The sequence below is a fragment of the Barbus barbus genome, assembly GCF_936440315.1.
Source record: "Barbus barbus genome assembly, chromosome: 48".
Classification (NCBI taxonomy): Eukaryota; Metazoa; Chordata; class Actinopteri; order Cypriniformes; family Cyprinidae; genus Barbus; species Barbus barbus.
In genome coordinates, this window is record NC_136726.1 from 16,215,323 (window position 1) to 16,235,022 (window position 19,700).

Genomic DNA, 19,700 nt, shown 5'->3' on the forward strand with positions numbered 1-19,700 from the left:
TACACAGTGGCTGTCATAAAAAATAAGAAATTTTTTGGTACGAATATGTGTACTGTTACACCCCATAAAGCACAAAACAAAATTTCAAAAGTTAAAGTAAATGGAAACTGATTAGGCTAAGCTGACGTAATTCAATATTGAATATTATTAAAAATATTATATAAACAATTATATATAAAAACTATTATTAAAAGTTTTATTACGCACCATGGATCAAAAAATAATTTTGGGCTATTTCATTTATTTTAGTTAGTTTTGGAGTCATGAAAATGTATTTTTAGTTTAGTTACAGGTTTTTTTTTCCAAGCTTTTTTTTTATTTCATTTAATGATATAATAATCTTGTTTTAGTGTATATAGTTTTCTTTAAAGTAATTCCCAGGGGGTGCACTTACTGATAATTATACCTTAAATGCACTGAAAGTAACTTTAAAATGTCTTTGGACAGCATAAATGTAAACATAATTCTGCTTTATGCCTCAAATGTTGTGGGCGAAGAATCTGGCGCTTTATAGCAAGTTCTCCTGCAAAGTGGAAGGTTAGTTTAGCTAAAACTGTTTGCTGACTTCACGGTCAGAGTTTCCTCCGTCTAGATGTCAAAATACTGAACATTTCGGTTGTATTTGTTGGCAAGACATGAGTCTGGCCATTTGAGGTTGTTGCAAATCTCTTTTAGTGAGGTGTGAAGCCATGAACTACGCAATCTTTGGCACAGCTATTTATTCCAGCAACACTCGTTTTTAAAATTGAAGCAAAAATAAACACACAGTGAACCGATGACATAGAAAATGGTGTTTCAAAGGTTAGTGGAAGTTATGTTTTAAGATTTGCCTCATAAAAAACGACTCTTTGCTTATATTATATTCCTATATTTCATCAAAGGATGGTCTCTGATGCATCAGCAGACATCCATAGATGCTGGAATATGGTTGTGTGGAGTTTGATCTCTAGCTTCTTGTTTATTCCCTAGCATTTCCTTTCAGTGTGTGAAGATGTTGGGTCATTGATGTGTAAAATAAATGATCTGGACTCCTATAGCCTTGGCAGTGCATCTGTCACATTGACAGCGAAAGGGAAGAAGGGAAGGAACAACAATAGAAAGAGAAATGAAGTTTTGTGGGGTTGTCAGATCTCGCTATGCCAGTGTGTTGCTACATGAAGTTAATTATTGGAATGGTTCAGTAACTCACCATGACTTTGCATTCATTCTTCACCTAAAGCTGAAGTGAAGGGAAGATTTAGAGCTGGCAGTCTTCCAGTGTTCTGCTCCGTCTCTCAGGTTCCCTACATCAAACGAAGAGCATATGCAGATCTCCAATACTGGCATATTTATGAAACTCAGACCAATCCCTGCTGTTGCGACACCATTTCAGAGATGGAACTAGGTGTTTTTGGAGGATTGGATAGTGGTGTTGTACTTCCTTTGCCATTCATAGAGCAATCTCTACTCTTGGCAGAGAACGCACTAGCTAGCTTTTTAGGCAGCGGTCAGAGGTAAATTTGTTACTGTGAAATATAATGTCCTAAGAAATCCTCCTGTGTGCAACAGAAAAGCCTTGCCTGATGAAAATCTTTCTCACGAGCATCAACATTTCGTTATGAACCGGACCAGAGGTCGTATACATGCAAACCTGTGCACATTTCTCAAACTGAGAGTCCCCCACCCCCTCTAAAATATACAGTATGTGAGTATGTATTATAGAATATAGTTGTCATTTTTTAATTGCTTTTAAATATTTGACAAAATTGTTGACTTACTGTGTTATTTCATGTTCATCTAATGTTTTAGTCTGCGTCAGAATGTGCACACTATCCATCCTAAATTCTATGTGATATTAGTAATTCTATTTTCATTACTATTTAGGGCAGATAGGGTGGATAGTATGCACATTGGGACGCAGGGTTAGTTTATTTATGTAGTCAAATTTATTTTCAAACTTTTCAGTTTCAAAGGGTTCTATTATGCTTTTTCACTTTTTGAATTTGAGTTAGTGTGTAATGTGTATGTTTGGGCATATAAAGATCTACAAAGTTACAAATCTCAAAGTTCAGATATTCAAAGGGAGATATTTCGTTAAAAAAAATCCCTTTTCACTAATGAACATAGGAGTCTCAATAATCTCCCCCCATCTGAGCCGAGGACACTGTGCTTAAATTTAATTTTCGAGGGAAATATCCCGGGAAAAAAATCGGTAACATCCCCTGTATGTTTAGGAATTAATACCAACGCTTCGTGCGTGAACGTCAGCTCCAGACAAAGTAAGTATCATGCGTTTGTTTTCCAAATTGCCTTTCTGAAAGAGCTTCTTGGCACTCTGTAAGGCTTATTGCTAAAGCTATCATTGTCTCTATGTGTTTTCACTGATGCTGCCTTCAAGTGCTATCAGAATGATCGTGAATAGGAATGTGGTAGTTAAAAGTTGCATATGAAAGCAATGTGAGTCCATCGCTTGAAGTTGTCGAGCTCATAATCAGAAGTGGGACTTATAAAGTTTGTGATAGCATGAGACCAGCTATGTTGTTATTTTTATCCCGCCGTGCTTCCTATTTGTGTAATTCATAAATGCAAATTTATTATGCACAGTATAATCAGATGACTGACTTTGAAACCGAGTAGTTTTCTGTAAAGATAACAGGCTTGTATTAATAGTGGAATGTTTATTTGCAAAGGCTAGCACTGCTAATCCTCTTCTTCGGGAGCAACAACTCACTCGCATTTAAAGCAACACACTCAAAACAGTGCGTTTTGGCTCACACCCTAAAAGTGGCAATTTTAACAAGCGGTAAAAATTTATCTGTGGAGTATATTGAGCTAAAACTTCACATATATGATTTGGGGACATCAGAGACTTATTTTACATCTTGTAAAAAGGGGCATAATAGGTCCCCTTTAAAGAACAACAACAAACATAATACATATTACCGTTGCACTTATCTGTGTAGTAAATGCAGTTATTTTTAAGCTGTTGTTGACCCCCTGTCTAAAATGTGATTTAGCCAAAAACAAAACAATAACGTTACCACTTTACAGTTTTTCTCGATTGCTTAAACACATTTCTTGAAACTATGCCTCGTATTCTCAAAACAGTAAACACGAATCCATAACTTCTAACTCAATTCCCCAAACTTCCTATATTCAGGTCAAAATTAAGCTATCCACTCAAAACAATCTTGCTGAAAAACCAAACTTTGCTCTCAGACATGACACACAATCAGTCAAAAACACACACACTACAACACAGTTTTACACACTGATGAGATAAATTCAAAACAATAATAAGTGTTGCTTGTGGTACTCCCCAAATGTTTTATTCCTCAATTTAATGTACTGTAGAATATAGTACAATACAGCAAACAACAAAAATAATTATTCTGCCCCAGTATCCCGTCTTTGGTCAGGGACAGGCCAAAGAACCTCTTCAACATCTCAGGCTGTACTGGCCCTGGCCAGGCAGCGGGGGTAAAATCCTCTCGCATGCCTGATGTCCTTGTGTCATTGTTCACAAACAAGATAGGCAAAATGCTTAGTCACGTTGTCAATATAACAGTGCACTCTGTTAGTGTCACGGTGCACACAGCAGGGAGGAACAAAGAACACGGAGACGAGGATGTAAACTCAAACAATAGACTTTACTGAAGACATGGCAGGACAAGGCAAACTCACAGACATCAAACACCGGGGGTAACGAGTAGACCAGATGAAATCTAACAGAACAGACAGGACTAATATACTCAGGTAAATCATGGATAATGAGACGAACACGGCTGGACAAGCCTTAACTAATAATCAAATCAGACAAGGACAGGAAACAAACCAAATATGGGCATGGAAACACAGTGAGCACGTGGAAACACAAGACACACACAACAGAGGTCTGACAGTTAGTATTACCTGTTAGTATACTGAAATGCAGATGCAAATTACTGTATGAGGGATATTGATTGAAAAAGACTTGATATAATTCACAGTTACACATTTACTAGTGGCCTGACCAAAAAAAAAAAAAAAAAACAGACATTACAATGTCATTGTGAATAGAATAGAAAAAGAAATATGTGCACAAAGGCGAAAATAAAAATTAGAAAGTCCACTATCAGAATTTGTAAGTCTTGTGTTCTCCTATTTCTATATATGCTTTCCAATTGAAGGTTCATGAGATGTAAATTTGAGCTATTGCAGAGAACTGGTTTGTCATTGGTTGATCTATATTCTCTTCATTAGTGAAAGTCAAGATTCACTTGAACAATTCATGGCAAATTTATGATAAGTCTAATAGAAATGTGTAGAAAATATGCAGGGAATAGTGTTTATAGTTCAGCAAAATGGGTGTGCTTTTTGAAACATTTTGGTTATGGTTTTGAAATTTTAGTTCAAAAGCCTGGTTATAGTGTTTTAGCAATCGAGAAAAAACTGTAATATGTCTTGCAATATCCATGCGTGCAAAGGTTCTGCGCGATCCTCTTGTTCAATATTCTCGGTGTCTGAATCCGGCTCAAGTTGATACAGCAATATTGACGAACTTGCTGCTTTGGCAAGGGGCGGGGCAGTACCGGAATGCTGTCTAAGCTGTTCGCCAATCACAACGCACTGGGACAGCTAACCAATCATAAATCATTTCCTTTTTCGGAAGGCGGGCCTTCTTCAAACCCGGAACTAATCGAGCCGTTTGAGCCAGGCTGGGGAGAAAGGCATTGTAATAATATAAATTATGTGAAAAATAATGTGATTTTCGAACCACCAAGCACTGAGAGCATGCTCTAGTACACCCCCAAAACAAAATCAAGACTTTGTAAAAGTCGCTTTTCTGTAGGGACCAGTCTTAGATGGTCACAGAGTGGATGTGTATTTATTTGGTCATAATATACTCATCCTCATGTGATGAGTATATTATGAGTATAGTACAAACCCAAATGACTTTATTTTGTTGTATGGAAAAGAGCAGCTTGGACACTTTGCAAAATATATCCTTTTGTGTTCTACAGAAGAGTGCTGAGGTGGCATTGATATCAATATGTAAAGTTTTGCCCAGAATATGGAAAACAGTCTTCATTTTATGGTTGGAAACTGTGATGCCTTTTTTTTTTTTTTTTTTACAATAACCATTTCCTTATATGACAGCGATATAAACCATTTGAATTTGAGATGTTTTATGGCAGCATGTTGTTTTGAAGGCAGTCAAAGAGACAGTTTGATCATAAAAGTAATACTTAAATCTCTGCAATAAACCCAATTGTGCTTAATTCAAGCCATTCGGTGCTAGTCTGCAGAGGCTTTTAGCTCTCGCAAATGTTTATTATAGAAAACCGTCACGCATATTTAATGAATCCTCAAGGAATGCTTGTTTACAAGATTGTTTTATGTGTGCTTTCCAGAAAGTTTTATGAATCTGTTATGACATGATGACTAAAGAGGGCCAAAATTGGTCTGTACAGGCGCCACAGGAAGACGGGCCTGCTTTTGGTACTTGTTCTTTAGACACTCTGAATCTGCTCTTTGACTCACTACTGGTCATTTAGAAACAGCACAGCACAATCAATGGACCCATCAATTAGTCGATGTGTCAGTTAGTCACAAGGGTAAAAACCCAGAGCACACTTTCAGATCTGTCTAGTCCAGGGGTCGGCAAGTAAAGCCAAGTTCACACTACACGACTTTACACGTCAGCAGATCGCTGTGTGACGTTTTGTCATGAAAACATGCAAGAATTGACCGTTCGCAAAGAGCTTGATTGAGAGGTGATCTGACCAATCAGAACATGCCTGACAGCTGGCCAGTCTTCATAGAAATACATGTTAAAACGGGGTGAAAAAGATCGACTGAATTGAAACTTTTTCAATATAACTAAATATAAATATGTGAGGAGGGTTAATCTGTGCTTTTGTTGGCTGCCACGGTAACGGCAATAAGCTGAGGTATTTAAAAGTGCTTGTTTTGCTTACCAGAAAATCTGGTCATGCACTGTATGCATGGCTTGCAGCGCTAAAGTTAAATGCTGAGTGTTAAATAATAAAATAATATGTTAAAAAAGTGTGCTCTTATCATTCTGTGGACAAAATGAACTTCGCCCCGATCGGGAGCATATGCACATGCACCCTCATCTGTTTTCAATGCAGGTTAACCGCGAGCTCATGTCATCTTCCACTCATTAAACTATGACAGGTCCTTTACTGCAAAAAGACGGTCACTGCGACACTCGCAAAGTGATGAAACTATGGCGCTATGTGCTTTTTAAAACCATTTTCATAGGTTTCACATTATATTGTGTGCTCGGAAAATATGTAAATGCGCATGCCCAGTAGCCGCAGCTGTATCCCTTCTAGCCTTAACCACAAATCAGACAGGAGTAGATTAACTTCAGTGGACTTAAAATGGTGTGTTCCGCGGTTGAAATTAAACCCCTTCTGATGTTTATTCATGTTCATTTCGTGCATTAAGTAAATATGAAAAGACGATCGGTTCACGTGTTTGAACTGAGGCAATACAGTGATCTGTCACGACACATTGAAGAGCCACAAAAAGGTATTTATTGTTTGAATTTCTTTTAAAAATGACTCGATTTAAAAGCTGAGGGTCCTGAGAACTTGTTTCATATCAGCAGTAACCTGCTCTGTCTTCGTTCTCTGTCGGTGTGTGGTCAGTTTCCTCTCTGCTCTGCGATGTGTTTTTCACTGCGTGAGAACATGAGTGTTTGTCAGTCATGGCAACAGTAACTATTGGTGGTTAATAAAAAATATAGCAGCCAAAAGCCTGTGAAAGAGAGTGAAAGATGCTTATGTGCAAAAATATAAGTTGCTGCTGTTTTTCTTCCGGTGAACTCAACACATGCCTTGCTCTTTCATTGGCTGTAGCTCATCACCACACCGGACACCACGTGATGTCGAGTCGGCCAACCGGTTCAGATATTTGGCATGCGCAACGATGCATCAAAGACGCTCGCTGACGCGTCGCCGACACCTCGCAGACGCCAAACAAATATCTAGCATGCCAAATATCTGGACCGGTCGGCCGACTCGACATCACGTGGTGTCAGGTTGCCTTTTAATTTTTTTTAAATCGTTGAAGATCAATATTTGTGGAACCGGTTAAGTGCGATTGCCATATCATAAGACCCACGCAATGAAAATATGGCCTCTCAATCTTACACAGCTCAAAGAGCCCCAGTTGAACTAAATTCAGGCATGGTAACCAATCGGAATGTGCGAGGAAGTATCTCAGTGCAGGATGCGGTCTGTTTTTCACATAAATGCACCCACATATACATACATGCATACACAGATCAAGTGTAGACGGTTGACATGTTCAAACCAGATATGGACATTGTTAAATTTCTATGGCTGATGTAAATATGTGCAAGCCAAGCTCAGAAAACCTGATGCTAGCAACAGATGGAGGGCGGCTTATAATTTCCCGGGCACAGCTATCAGAAATATGTGTCGTGCAGCTGCTTACCGCAGTGTCAAGAAAAACAGCATCTGGGTGTGTGTATGGCGAGCGAATGAGTGATCGGGAGAGAAATGGAGAGAGAAGCGCCTGAGCCACTGAATGATTGAACTGATAGTATCGAGAGCATGACAGTGGCAAATCCCAGAAGTTTTAAATCATTTGCCATTAAGTGCCAGAGATAAATAAGCGATTAAGACTTTGGATTTCTTTAGGAGTGTCGCGAAATGGCCTACCCAGCTCCATCCACTGGCCGCCAGGTGCCAAACGCCACTTCCTGTCAACGGAAGAGAGAGCAGACCTCTGGGAATCACGTTTCCACAACAGCAAACTACAAGTGCGTGAATTTGCATAGCTGACAAGCCAAAAGCTCCAGGGAATGTGGCAGCCCTCTTTTCAATTAAACACTTTCTCATTAGCTAAGGTGTAATTGCATTGTGGGTAATTTAAATTAGTCATAAATTGTGAGACGGAACATGGTTTGGGAGCACCAGATAATGAGTAATGGTGAGCTACTGTCAGTGTAACTACACCTCATCAATGAAATTACTGACAAATTTGTTGACAAAAGACTCTTTTGGTTTTGTCAATGGTAATGATGGTGAAATTGTATTATTATTATTTAAACATACTGTATATTTAATGTACTGTATATTTTTAGAATGTGTAATATAAATAAAAATATTTGAAGGTTAAAAATTCTATAATAAATATTTAACTATTTGTAATATAATAGGTCTGATCTTATTTTGTGTGTGTATGAATATATGTGTATATATATATAAATATATAGAAATAAAATTGAATTAAAAACTGAATTAAGTTAAAATCAAAGTGCTAAAATGACTAAGACTGCAATAAAAATAAAGCTAAATAGGAATATTTGTATCAAAAAAGTTATACAAATTACAATATTACATAAAATTAAAATAAAACTTTAATTAAACTTTCAAATAAAACTTTAAACACAGCCAATTATGCTGCGGCGCCCAGGGGAGCAGTTGGGGGGTTCGGTGCCTTGCTCAAGGGCACCTCACTCCCCCCACCTACGATCCCTGCCGGCCTGAGACTCGAACCCGCAGCCTTTGGATTACGAGTCCGGATCTCTAACCATTAGGCCACGACTTCATTTTTTGACAACATATTTGCCAAAACACACACCAAATCAAGCAACTGTACAAATAATAAATCCCTGGCAGAATTTCTTGCAAAAGAAAAAAAAGAATGTTTTCTTTATTCGTCTATTTATTATTTGCTATATTCCTGTATGTATTTTTATTTTATTATTGTTATTTATTTTTTTCATTTTAGTCCATTAGTGCACCACTTCTCTTTTTTTATCGTTTCTCATTGATGTTTGTTTACTGTTAATGATACTGTTTACTGTTAATGAGGTCCTGGTACAGTATATCCACATATGTCTCCAGGCTGTCCTCTATGGCACATGAGCCAGCTGAAGACAGATGCTGGTGAGGCAGAAGCCTCCTGCTGTTCATCTAAAGCCTTCCGTCACTGACACTGGAAAACACTTTCCTGCAGCCAAGAGGGTCCTTCAAACCGAAGGGCTTCCAAAATCACATTTCACAGTACAGCACTGATTAGAAAAACAGATTTTCCTGGCATTCCGGTCACTCCCCCAAGTACAAAAGTTGATTAGCTATTTGTAAATATGTGCATGCTTTGACCATCAGCATTACAAGACTTTCAGCATATACAGTTACCATAGAATACATTTAGAAATGGTCTTTTTGTGCAATTTTTTCCCCCATTCTTCCTGAGATTTGAAAATCTCCACTGAACGTTCTGTCCAGGCTAATTTTTGGTTTTGTTTGGTGTATGACAGATTCTGTCTGAACGGCCAATGTGGGCTTAATTATTCAACTGGATCCTAATGTTCTCAGAATGCAAATTGTCAGTAAAAAAAAAATCCAACCAGTGTTTGTTTTTCTCAAATCAGACTGTTCTGAGATTCCTGTCAGAATGACATAGTTCTGTACAGGCCCCTCCCACTATAGTTGATTGACAAGGCCGTCTTACCTTAGACCCGCCCTGAGTGAGCTGTCATCAGTCCGCCATTGTACCGACTCGGTGCAGTGGAAGACAAGAACGTCTCCGATTAAGTGATTTGTTGTTTGATGTAATAATGAATTCAGCAGTCGTCATTTGCAGAGCTCATTAGCATTTAAAGCAACATGGACTATAATGGCTTGATGAAAACAGAGCTGACTTTGACAGGGTAAAAAAGGGTGTTTTTTACACTACCATTGAGAAATTTTAACCAAAGTATATTATAGACTTTTCATTAAGACCCTAAAGAATCATATCAACTTGTGTAAAATGGGCATCCGATGACCCCTTTAAAAATAACGTTCTTTATTGGCATCAGTAGCTCCATGATCAACCTTTAACCGCCTTTCCATTGCACAAAACTTCTTTATAGTGGAAAATGGTTCTTCAGATTATTAAAATATTATTTTAATAATCTGAATATAAATTTAATATAAATTAGAAAAATTTACACTTGAAAAATGGTTCTTTTAACTTCTCATTAAAAAGCTCTTTGGGGAACTCAAAATGGTTCTTATGTCATCGCTATAAACCCCCCCTTTTGAAGTCTTTATTTTTAAGAATGTGTTTGTAATGTTTATACCTGCATTGACATGAAAGGATAAACATTTTAATATGATGCATAGAGCTCAAACTTTCATTATGTCTGCTCGTCGGCAAGCCCTTGTTGTTTTCTGAGCGGCTGTGTTTATCAGCGTTTAGCAGCTGATGCCCAAAGTGTTTGAGCTGGGGAAACTTCTTGAAACATAGTTATGGCGTTGGCGAAACTTCTGAAAACATTTATTAATCAGAGTCTGTGTTGTAAGGGGTGCTAATTCACAAAATGATGATGCCAGCTGGCTCTTGTCACAGCTGCTCTGAAGAGGTCTAGTTATTTCTGTCAACCACTGGTATCAGTATTGGACTTCTTGGATAAAAGTCATGAACGCCATTTTTGTTCTTTGGGCTCTATTATTATGATTTTTTTTGTGGGGTGGGGGGGGTGGCCTTTATCAAATGTGCTTTATAAGTTGGAGCCATGGCCTTGTGGTTAGTGCATGGGTTATGTGGGTGATGAAAGTTCCAATTTGGGTTTGAACATATCCAGTCACTTGTCTGTTGTGTGTTTGTCCTGTAAAAATGCACAATATATTGGTATTATATCAGTCAATATTACAGTTTTTATTGTGAAGCTTAAGGAATTTGTTTGGTTAATGCTAATGTCTGATGTGATTGCTAAACAAATTAAGTCAATTTATAAGGCTAGATATCTCCTACTACATCATGATGATAGACTACAAATGTGATGCTTTGGTATAATCGCCATCCATCATGGATAGTGATTTTGAAACCTGTGCATTTTATTTTATTTTTATTTATTTTTATTTTATTATATATATTTTTTTTATTCTCTGTAGACATTGTATATTTAATTGTGCATTCATTCCTATTTCCTATTCCTATTCAATAACACTGTTAAATTTTTTTGGCAAATATCAAAAGTAATATTATTTTTTTCATCCTGTACATTAATAATGTTGTGGTAGGTTGTGCTAAATTTACTTGTAGCATTTAATAATTGTTTTTTTTATTTTATGCATTTTCTTCATTTGTTTATTTTTTATTTTACTTTTATTTTTATACTAAGTAGTTCATCAGTTTAATATCAGCCATTTATCATTTATATGCTGTAACATAATTATTATCGGCTTATTGGTTAGGATTTTTGATATTGGTTTATCACGCTCTTGGTTTGAACTAATTATGGCATTTTTCTCTTCTCTACAGGCTAATGGGAATTTGTAGATGAATATCTTCTAATTCTTTGTTCTGGATTTGTTTTACAGACACATTGAGAACTGGTCGGGCTTGCAGACGTTGAGGGACGTTGACATGGAGTTGTACACTGGGCTTCAGAGACTGTGAGTACCACATCAATACCACATCTCGCTTAGGAAAATACTGATAACAAGCAAATCAATGTGGCGAAAATGCCAGGGTGCCGCCACACTTAAAAAAAGATAGCTTTTTGATCTGACATCTGCAGAAACGTATTGCTAGCGATGACACGCTAGCATGGGCGACTTTCACAGTGGCGTCCAAAAGCTTTTTCTAGCCAGACTCACATGAAAAGTGCCTCCCTAAGGCCTGCTTTAAAATGATCAAATAATGCTGCTGAAGTAGCCAGAAAATTTAATTACATCCCCCAACACCATCCATCTGGTCAAGCCTTGCTTTACTTCATTCGGTCTGCTGCCGTCATGCACGTATCTTTACTTGGTTCTTCATAAGTAGGGCTTCCTCCCTCACAAGAGCCCTTCAGACCTCCTCTTCCTCCCTTTTACAACTCTACTGATTAATGGAGACCAGGAGCAATGATTAGTAATGTTCTCATTAGCCGTTAACTCTCACCTTTTACTATTAAGGGGATGTGGCAGAACCTAGTTACAGTCTGCCTCTGGAGGGAATTTCTGAGCTGGGAAGATTCCGTTTTTTTCTTTTCTTTTTCCCCGCAGAGTGAAAGTGTGGTTATTCTAGGCTTTTAGCATGTGAAATTACGATATGTTATGATTCCACACTCTAGGGCTTCTGTTTTTAAGAAGTCACAAATAATTAATTGTTTAAAATGCAAAAGTAACTGCTCCCGGAACACGCAACAAATCATGCAGCTTTGACATTTGTGTTCATAGTATTGAGACAAGAATCAGTCCAAGACATTTCAGAGACCGTATTGTTCAAATGTTTTTTCGTCGGTTAAATTTGCAGCCCCGAACTTTTGGTATTTAAACATCTGTACATACGCTTGCGTTCCTGCTCTTCCCACATTTTAACACAAGGGTGAATTCATTAAACACTTAGCACACTATTTTAGCGCAAAAACGTTCTTTTTCACCAAACATTTACAATTTAGTTTCACCAAGCTGCCGCTTTTTAAATCGTCATTTCATCTTTTATTGCTAACTTAGTCTTTTTCTTAACATGAGGGATTTGTGTTTTGATAGTTTTTTTTAAAGGGATAGTTCACCCAAAATTGAAAGAAAAAACTAAATCTGTCATTTAGATTCTTTTAAAATGTAAAACAAACACATTCCCCTATTCTTTAAAATGTAAGAAAATCATACAGGTTTAGAACAAAATAAGGATGAATAATTGGAGCCTGATCTCATGATGAGATGCGAAATATGTAGCGCCATGTACTTTTCGTCACATATTCGATGTGAAATATCCAGTGGTGCTAAAAGAGTGTTCATTTTTTTCCCCGAACAGATAAACTTATAGTATGTTTTATGTGACGTTGGTTTTGTATGTGTCACTGCAGTTATGAATTGAAATGTCCATTGAGTAGCGCTATAACTATAATGCACCGTGATGTTTTAAAATAATGTACCATCTGCACTACAATTAAACCTACCTGAGAGTATGAACAAAAGCGAATTTGACGTAAAAACGCAATCGCAAGCATGTCGTTTTAGCTTGTTTTTTTTTTTTATCTAATCTTTCAGCTTTTTCATCGAGAGTCATGTTTTTCACGGGATTCGTACCCAAGGATTCCACATCCTAAGTCCAATTCTGTGCCTGCTGAGCAAGCTTGTTATGTCCAGAAAGCGAAACATATGGAGCTGTAATCATAACTGTGTAGGTAAACGATTACAAGTGCTCACTGTTTTACAGCCTCTAGCGTTCATTTCTGTTGGAAACTGCAGTGATATGTAATTATTGGTACATATTTCGCGTTTTGTGAAAATGTTCCTACAGGTACATTTTCGTCATGAGATCAGCTTGAATAAATGATGACAGAAATGACATTTTTGAGTGAACTGTCCCTTTAATGGTCACTGAGATAACTCTAATGATAATGTTCTGTTTATTATAAGCATGCTACAGTTTGGTCATCTGCCGCTTTAAATTTTGGTAACACTTTAGTATAGGGACCAATTCTCACTATTATCTAGTTGATTATAAGCTTGCCTAGTACAGGTACATCTAAAAAAAAATTGAATATTGTGAAAAAGGTAGATATTTTTTGTCACTCATTTCAGAAAGTGAAACCCATATATTATATAGATTCATTACACAGAGTGAAATATTTCAAGCCTTTATTTCTTGAAATTTTGAGGATTATGGCTTACAGATAATGAAAACCCCAAATTCAGTGTCTCAGAAAATTAAAATATTACATAAGATCAATAAAAAAAGGATATTTTAAACGAAAATATTTGAAAAGTGTTCATTTCTCTGCACTCAATACTTGGTTGGGCCTCCTTTTGCATGAATTACTGCATCAATGTGGCGTGGCATGGAGGCAATCAGCCTGTGGCACTGCTCAGGTGTAATGGAAGCCCAGGTTGCTTTGATAGCGGCCTTCAGATCATCTGCATTGTTGGGTCTGGTGTCTCTTATCTTCCTCTTGACAATAGAGAATCTTCCTTAGAGAATCTATGGGGTTCAGGTCAGGCGAGTTTGCTGGCCAATCAAGCACAGTGACACCATGGTCATTGAACCAGCTTTTGGTACCTTTGGCAGTGTGGGCAGGTGCCAAGTCCAGCTGGAAAATGAAATCAGCATCTCCATAAAGCTTGTCAGCAGAAGGAAGCATGAAGTGCTCTAAAATTTCCTGGTAGATGGCTGCGTTGACTGTGGACATCAGAAAACACAGTGGACCAACACCAGCAGATGACATGGCAGCCCAAATCATCACTGACTGTGGAAACTTCACACTGGACTTCAAGCAACATGGATTCTGTGCCTCTCTACTCTTCCTCCAGACTCTGGGATCTTGATTTCCAAATGAAATGCAAAATTTACTTTCGTCTGAAAAGAGGACTTCGTACCACTGAGCAACAGTCCAGTTCTTTTTCTCCACAGCCCTTGGTAGCCCTTTTCCTGAAGACGTCTGAACGTGGTGACTCTTGATGCACTGACTCCAGCGTCAGTCCACTCCTTGTGAAGCTCTCCCAAGTGTTTGAATCAGCTTTGCTTGACAGCATTCTCAAGCTTGCGGTCATCCCTGTTGCTTTTGCACCTTTTTCTACCCAGTTTCTTCCTTCCAGTCAACTTTGCATTTAATATGCTTTGATACAGCACTCTATAAACAGCCACACCTTTCAGTAATGACCCTCTGTGACTTACCCTCTTTGTGGAGGGCGTCAATGTTCGTCTTCTGGATTATTGCCAAGTCAGCAGTCTTCCCCATTATTGTGGTTTCAAAGAGCAAGAGATACCCAGAATTTATACTGTAGGGATGGTCATTAATTGAAACTCAAATGTAAATATTGTAGTATTTTGAAATACTGATTTTTGACTTTCTTGAGCTGTTAGCTCTAATCATCAAAATTAAAACAAAAAAACTTTTGAAATATTTTACTCTACATGTAATGAATCTAAAATATATGAAAGTTTCACTTTTTGAAATAAAAGTGAAAAAATTTAACTTTTTCATGATATTCAAATTTTTTTAGATGTACCTGTACTTATAAAGCACATATCTGCATGACCATATTCTACATCCCTAATCCTAACCAATACCTAAACTTAACAAATACCTTACTAACTATTAACAAGCAGCAAATTGGGAATTTATTGAGGTAAAAGTTGTAGTTAATGGTTTGTTAATAGTGACAATTGGACCTTAAAATAAAGTGTGACCTAAATTTTAAATCTCTTCAAAGTCTGTTGGATTCTGATTGGCTGCCAGGGTTTTGGTTGATCATCAGCTGGGAAAAAAAATATTTAGAAAATTATTTCAGTGATATCATTCTCTGTTTTTCAATATATTTAGTGTGGATGCCTCAATTCTTAAATAAGTTGAAAGATTATTGAAACTGTATAGTTAACATTATAGTTATCGTCCTTCTTATGAACAGGATTTAAGAGACGCGTTTACATTTTCTAGCGATCATGGTAACCGTAATTAACCATTTCCTGTAAATCAATCAGGCTGAACGTTGCAGTCGACAGGATTTAGGTGTACATCCTAAAACACTCCTTTCCTCTAAATAATTTGCTAGGCAAACTCATGTCTTCAATTATCTTCCTCAGAATCAGTCTCGTCTGCTTCGAGACATCCGTTCAGGCCACCGTTCACGATTCAAAATTGGCATTTGGTGATTATCCATCTTAAGTATCATGTTCATACGGGCTCAAGTCTCCAACCTCATGCTAAAAGAAGTACTTTGATGTAATCGCTCACGCAAACATCCCTAATAACAAGAGCGGAGTGTGCTTCGTGCAAATAAACATCTCACAAATGCCAAAGAAAAAAATGTATTCAATATACATAATTGATTCCAGCTGCCAGCGTAAATAACTCCGGGAGTAAGGATGCAGGCTCTTGGTGATATTCTGCCCTTAATGATGTTACTTGAGGAGAGGAAGCAGACTGGAAGAGAAGATTAGATGATGTTTTTTTTTTTCCTTTTACTTCCACATTTCCCCTTTTGACACTGCTGCGAGACGGCTAGGCAATTAGCAGCCCGTTTAGCCCCTAGCTGCTGTCAGATCCATTTAAAATGATGAACATGAACTGGTCTTTCACTCTTTTTTACCAGCTCACCTCCTCTTAAACCTATGATTTGCACACATAAAATATTTTTGCAAAATCTTCAAGGTTAATCAGAGCAATCATTTTACATTAGCATAACCTATTTGTCTTTTGTCACAGGTGTGTTTTCCCCATAGCATTACAGTTTCTCAAGTTTTTCATGACATTTTATCACATCTTTTAAACATTTTCTCTTTGCACACATTTGATGCACAGATAAAACAAACTTAAAAAAAAATTGTGGGGAAAAAAATCGAGAATGAGACATAAATTATTGATCAGCTGAAGCCTATTCGCATGTTCTTTTGATTTTCAGTTTGAAACTGAAGCTGTTTGAAAACTTCTTTAGAAATAGAAATCTTCTTTAGAACTAGTGAGATTAATTTGTGAGAAGTTGTTAATGATATATTTAAGAATGAACCAAATGTCATTACAAAAAGTGGCTTTAGAAGTCAATATATTCTGAACTGCCATCAATTTTTCATCATTTTGCATGTGTTTCAAGATTTAAAAGTGTTTCAACTTTAAAAAAAAAAAATGTCCAGCAAGGTGGTTGGTCAAAACTACTAATACATGCTTATTTGTCTTTTCCATTCCAGGAACATTGTGAACTGCAACTTACGTACGATTCAATCGCGAGCCTTTGCCAAGAACCCCCACCTGCGCTACATGTGAGTCCTGTGTGCTACAATGCTCTCGAACCCTCTGATTAAACACCTCATTTGAAAGTCAATTGTTTGTTCCTCGAGACTCATATTATTAGAGATCGTGAAGTTGGGTTCACTCGTTTATCTACACCAGGCAATAGATCTTCTTAAGTAGGCCATGTTTAGCAAATGGGGACAATGTGTTTTCCATCTTTGGATACTCTGCACAGTATCATGGCTGCTTTTATTCAAGAAATGCTTTGGCCCTCCGTGCATAATTTATGATGATAAAGTTCTCCGCCATGTGTTACTGAGCACCACCCTCAACCATTTCTCAAAAGTGAGCTTTGCGAGTAGCCCGGCAGACACATACGTTGGTTTAATCTCTAAAGAGCAGCTATGCAGAGTGCTTGTTAACATATCGTCTTTGTCTATAGCTGTTTGATGGTTTAAAATTGCTTGACCAAAATGACTCCATTCGATAATTGGCTTAACAGTCTGCGGCAACGTACGCCTCTTGAAATTCTCTGTGTTAGATTGGATCGCTTACTTCGTCGTCCCGACAGTCAGCAAAGACCCTCTGTTGTGTGCTCTGAATAAACAAAGATTGTTTGCGGTAGAGCTGACTGAGTTATGGGGGAGACGGTGGTGGAGAATGCGGGCAAAGAGAGAGATGATTTACTTAATGAAGGCTGAATGGAATGAGTGTGACAGGACTGTTATTTCCCAATTTCCTGCCGGTGAGTGCTGGAAAGGACATGGAATCGCAGACTGTCACCTCCACACAGTCCACCCCAATTTGTGCTGTCCATCACGGCCTGCAAATGCACTTCTTATTTTCTCTCTGTTATAAACCGACGTGTGTGCGATTTTGTGTTGGTGAGCGCTGCTAGTGAATGTCTTCTGTGCAAAATGTTCGGGAACTCTTTGTATCATGTATTTGTCACTACTTGTGTCCACTATAAGCACTTGGGTGTACAGGAACCTTTTTTCATGTCAAGTTTCCGGTACAACCTGAACACTAGCAGTCTGTTAACTTAAACTATGTGTGTACACAGAATCTACGCAATTTTGTACACATTGTTGTGATTTTTCTGAAACGTTACCACGGTGTCACTTGAACCACATTGAATTGCTTTGGAAATTAAACTTTACATTTTTTTTTTAGGGCTGTCAAATCGATTAATCAGTATTAAATAAATATATTACATATATTTCTTAAATATATGCATGTATGTGTGTGTATTTATATATACATATAAATAGACACGGTGCACACATATATTATGTAAATACTAACTTATTTTAGATGCAATTAATCGATTTGACAGCACTCATTTCTGGAATAAAATAACTGACTAATTTGTCTTTCTAAGGCCATTTTCATAGTTAGCATACACACATTTAAATAATATCTTGAAATAAATTAATCTTTTACTTCACTTTTTCGCAAAATTACAACTTCAAGATCAAGTGATATTTCTTTCTTGTTTTCACCACACATCATGTCTTGTATTTCTCGTTTTCTGATAGTTTTGTCAAGTAAGTATGTTGAATAACTTTTATGGGCAAAATAGTTGTATATATTGCGTGTGTGTATATATATATATATATATACACGCACACACACACAAGAGGAGGGGCGCTGAATAGCCAGGGCTGGTGGCGTGTGATGAGGCGCACCTGATGTGAATAGAGCCTCATCACCTACGCTGTTTAAATGCCGAGGGCACCTCTCCTCAGGAGACAGGTCTCTTTTTAATAGTTAAGGGTTGAAAGTCTGGGATTTTAGTGATTGAGCAATGGTGACCGAGACAGATATTAGGGTGTTTTTTTCTTTAGGATATTTTCAACACTGTGTGTGTGAGCGAGAGAGAGAGAGAGAGAGAGGGAGAGAGAGAGGGGGGTCATACAGGCACATACTACTGTAATGTCTCTTTTTGGGCCCTTTTGTTTTGTTCTCCATCCCATGTGTGGTCTTCACAGAGACTTTTATGATTGAAAAAATCCCAGAGATTTCCAGAAGTGTCATTCACAACCCACACGGGGTCAGGCCCCGGGAACAAAGCGACAGTGTTCTTATCTGTTTTCAATTTCTGTTTTGACATTTGACATGGATGATTAATAAATCACCATACTTACAGGGAACTCAAGTTGTGAACTCTAAAAAATGCATCATTGTTTTGGATCAATACACATAAAAATCATTTTTGTTGGTATTTTTTTGTTTACATATAAAGTTTAACATACTGCCACATATGTTTTATTTTCCCACTGACACATTTAAAAAAAAATTTAAATAAAACTGAACCTTTATTATTATTATTTTTAAACCATCAGAAAAGTTGAAAAGCACGTTATTACAATTTGACTTTAACAATACATTTTGGCAGCCTCTTGTTTTGGAGATTCGCCAAGCTTTGTAACTCTTGCAGTAAGATTTTCACTATAAAAGGGCCGATTGCCTTGTGTTTATTCCTTGTTTTCATACCCTAACCGCCAAAGGAAATTTGTTTTCAGAAGCTTTGGATAAAAGACAAAGAAATCAATACAGGGGCCTATTGCTTTGGTCGACTTGCTTTTTGAAGTTGGGCGTTCGCTTTCATGCGTCTACTAGCCATGTGTGGCGAAATTAAAGGTTGCCTTCTGGATTTCTACAGGAGCATATCTTCATTGGAACGATGGAGAGAGAGGACACAATATGCAGCAATGGTTTTCATAGGTAAATTGTAAAGGTTATCCCCATGAGCAATAGCAGAGGGGAACCAGAGATTAAATCTCATTAAAAACTGTCCGCTCACTGAACCTCCTAGCAAGATGTCACTTTTCCTTTATATAGATGGCTTGCAGGCTGTAATATTTTAGTTTTTAGTCAATTTTGCTCTGAAATAGTAGAAAACTTTGGTTGATAAGCTTGTGCAAAATGATGGGAATGTGCCAAATTGTAACAGGGCAAACTAATCAAATGTTTAAAAAAGTTGGAGAATATATAAAGAATAATTTAAAATGTATTTTATCAATTATAA

The 19,700-nt window shown here is 37.3% G+C and overlaps 1 protein-coding gene across 1 annotated transcript in view; it reads left to right on the forward strand.

Annotated features, from left to right (window-relative positions):
* Positions 1 to 19,700, forward strand: part of LOC306866326 (NT-3 growth factor receptor-like) — a 98,824-nt gene that overhangs the window by 38,633 nt on the left and 40,491 nt on the right. The window contains exons 2-3 of the mRNA XM_079411441.1: positions 11,334 to 11,408; positions 16,627 to 16,698. Coding sequence (XP_079267567.1) covers positions 11,334 to 11,408; positions 16,627 to 16,698 — 147 coding nt within the window. The remainder of the gene's footprint in view (positions 1 to 11,333; positions 11,409 to 16,626; positions 16,699 to 19,700) is intronic.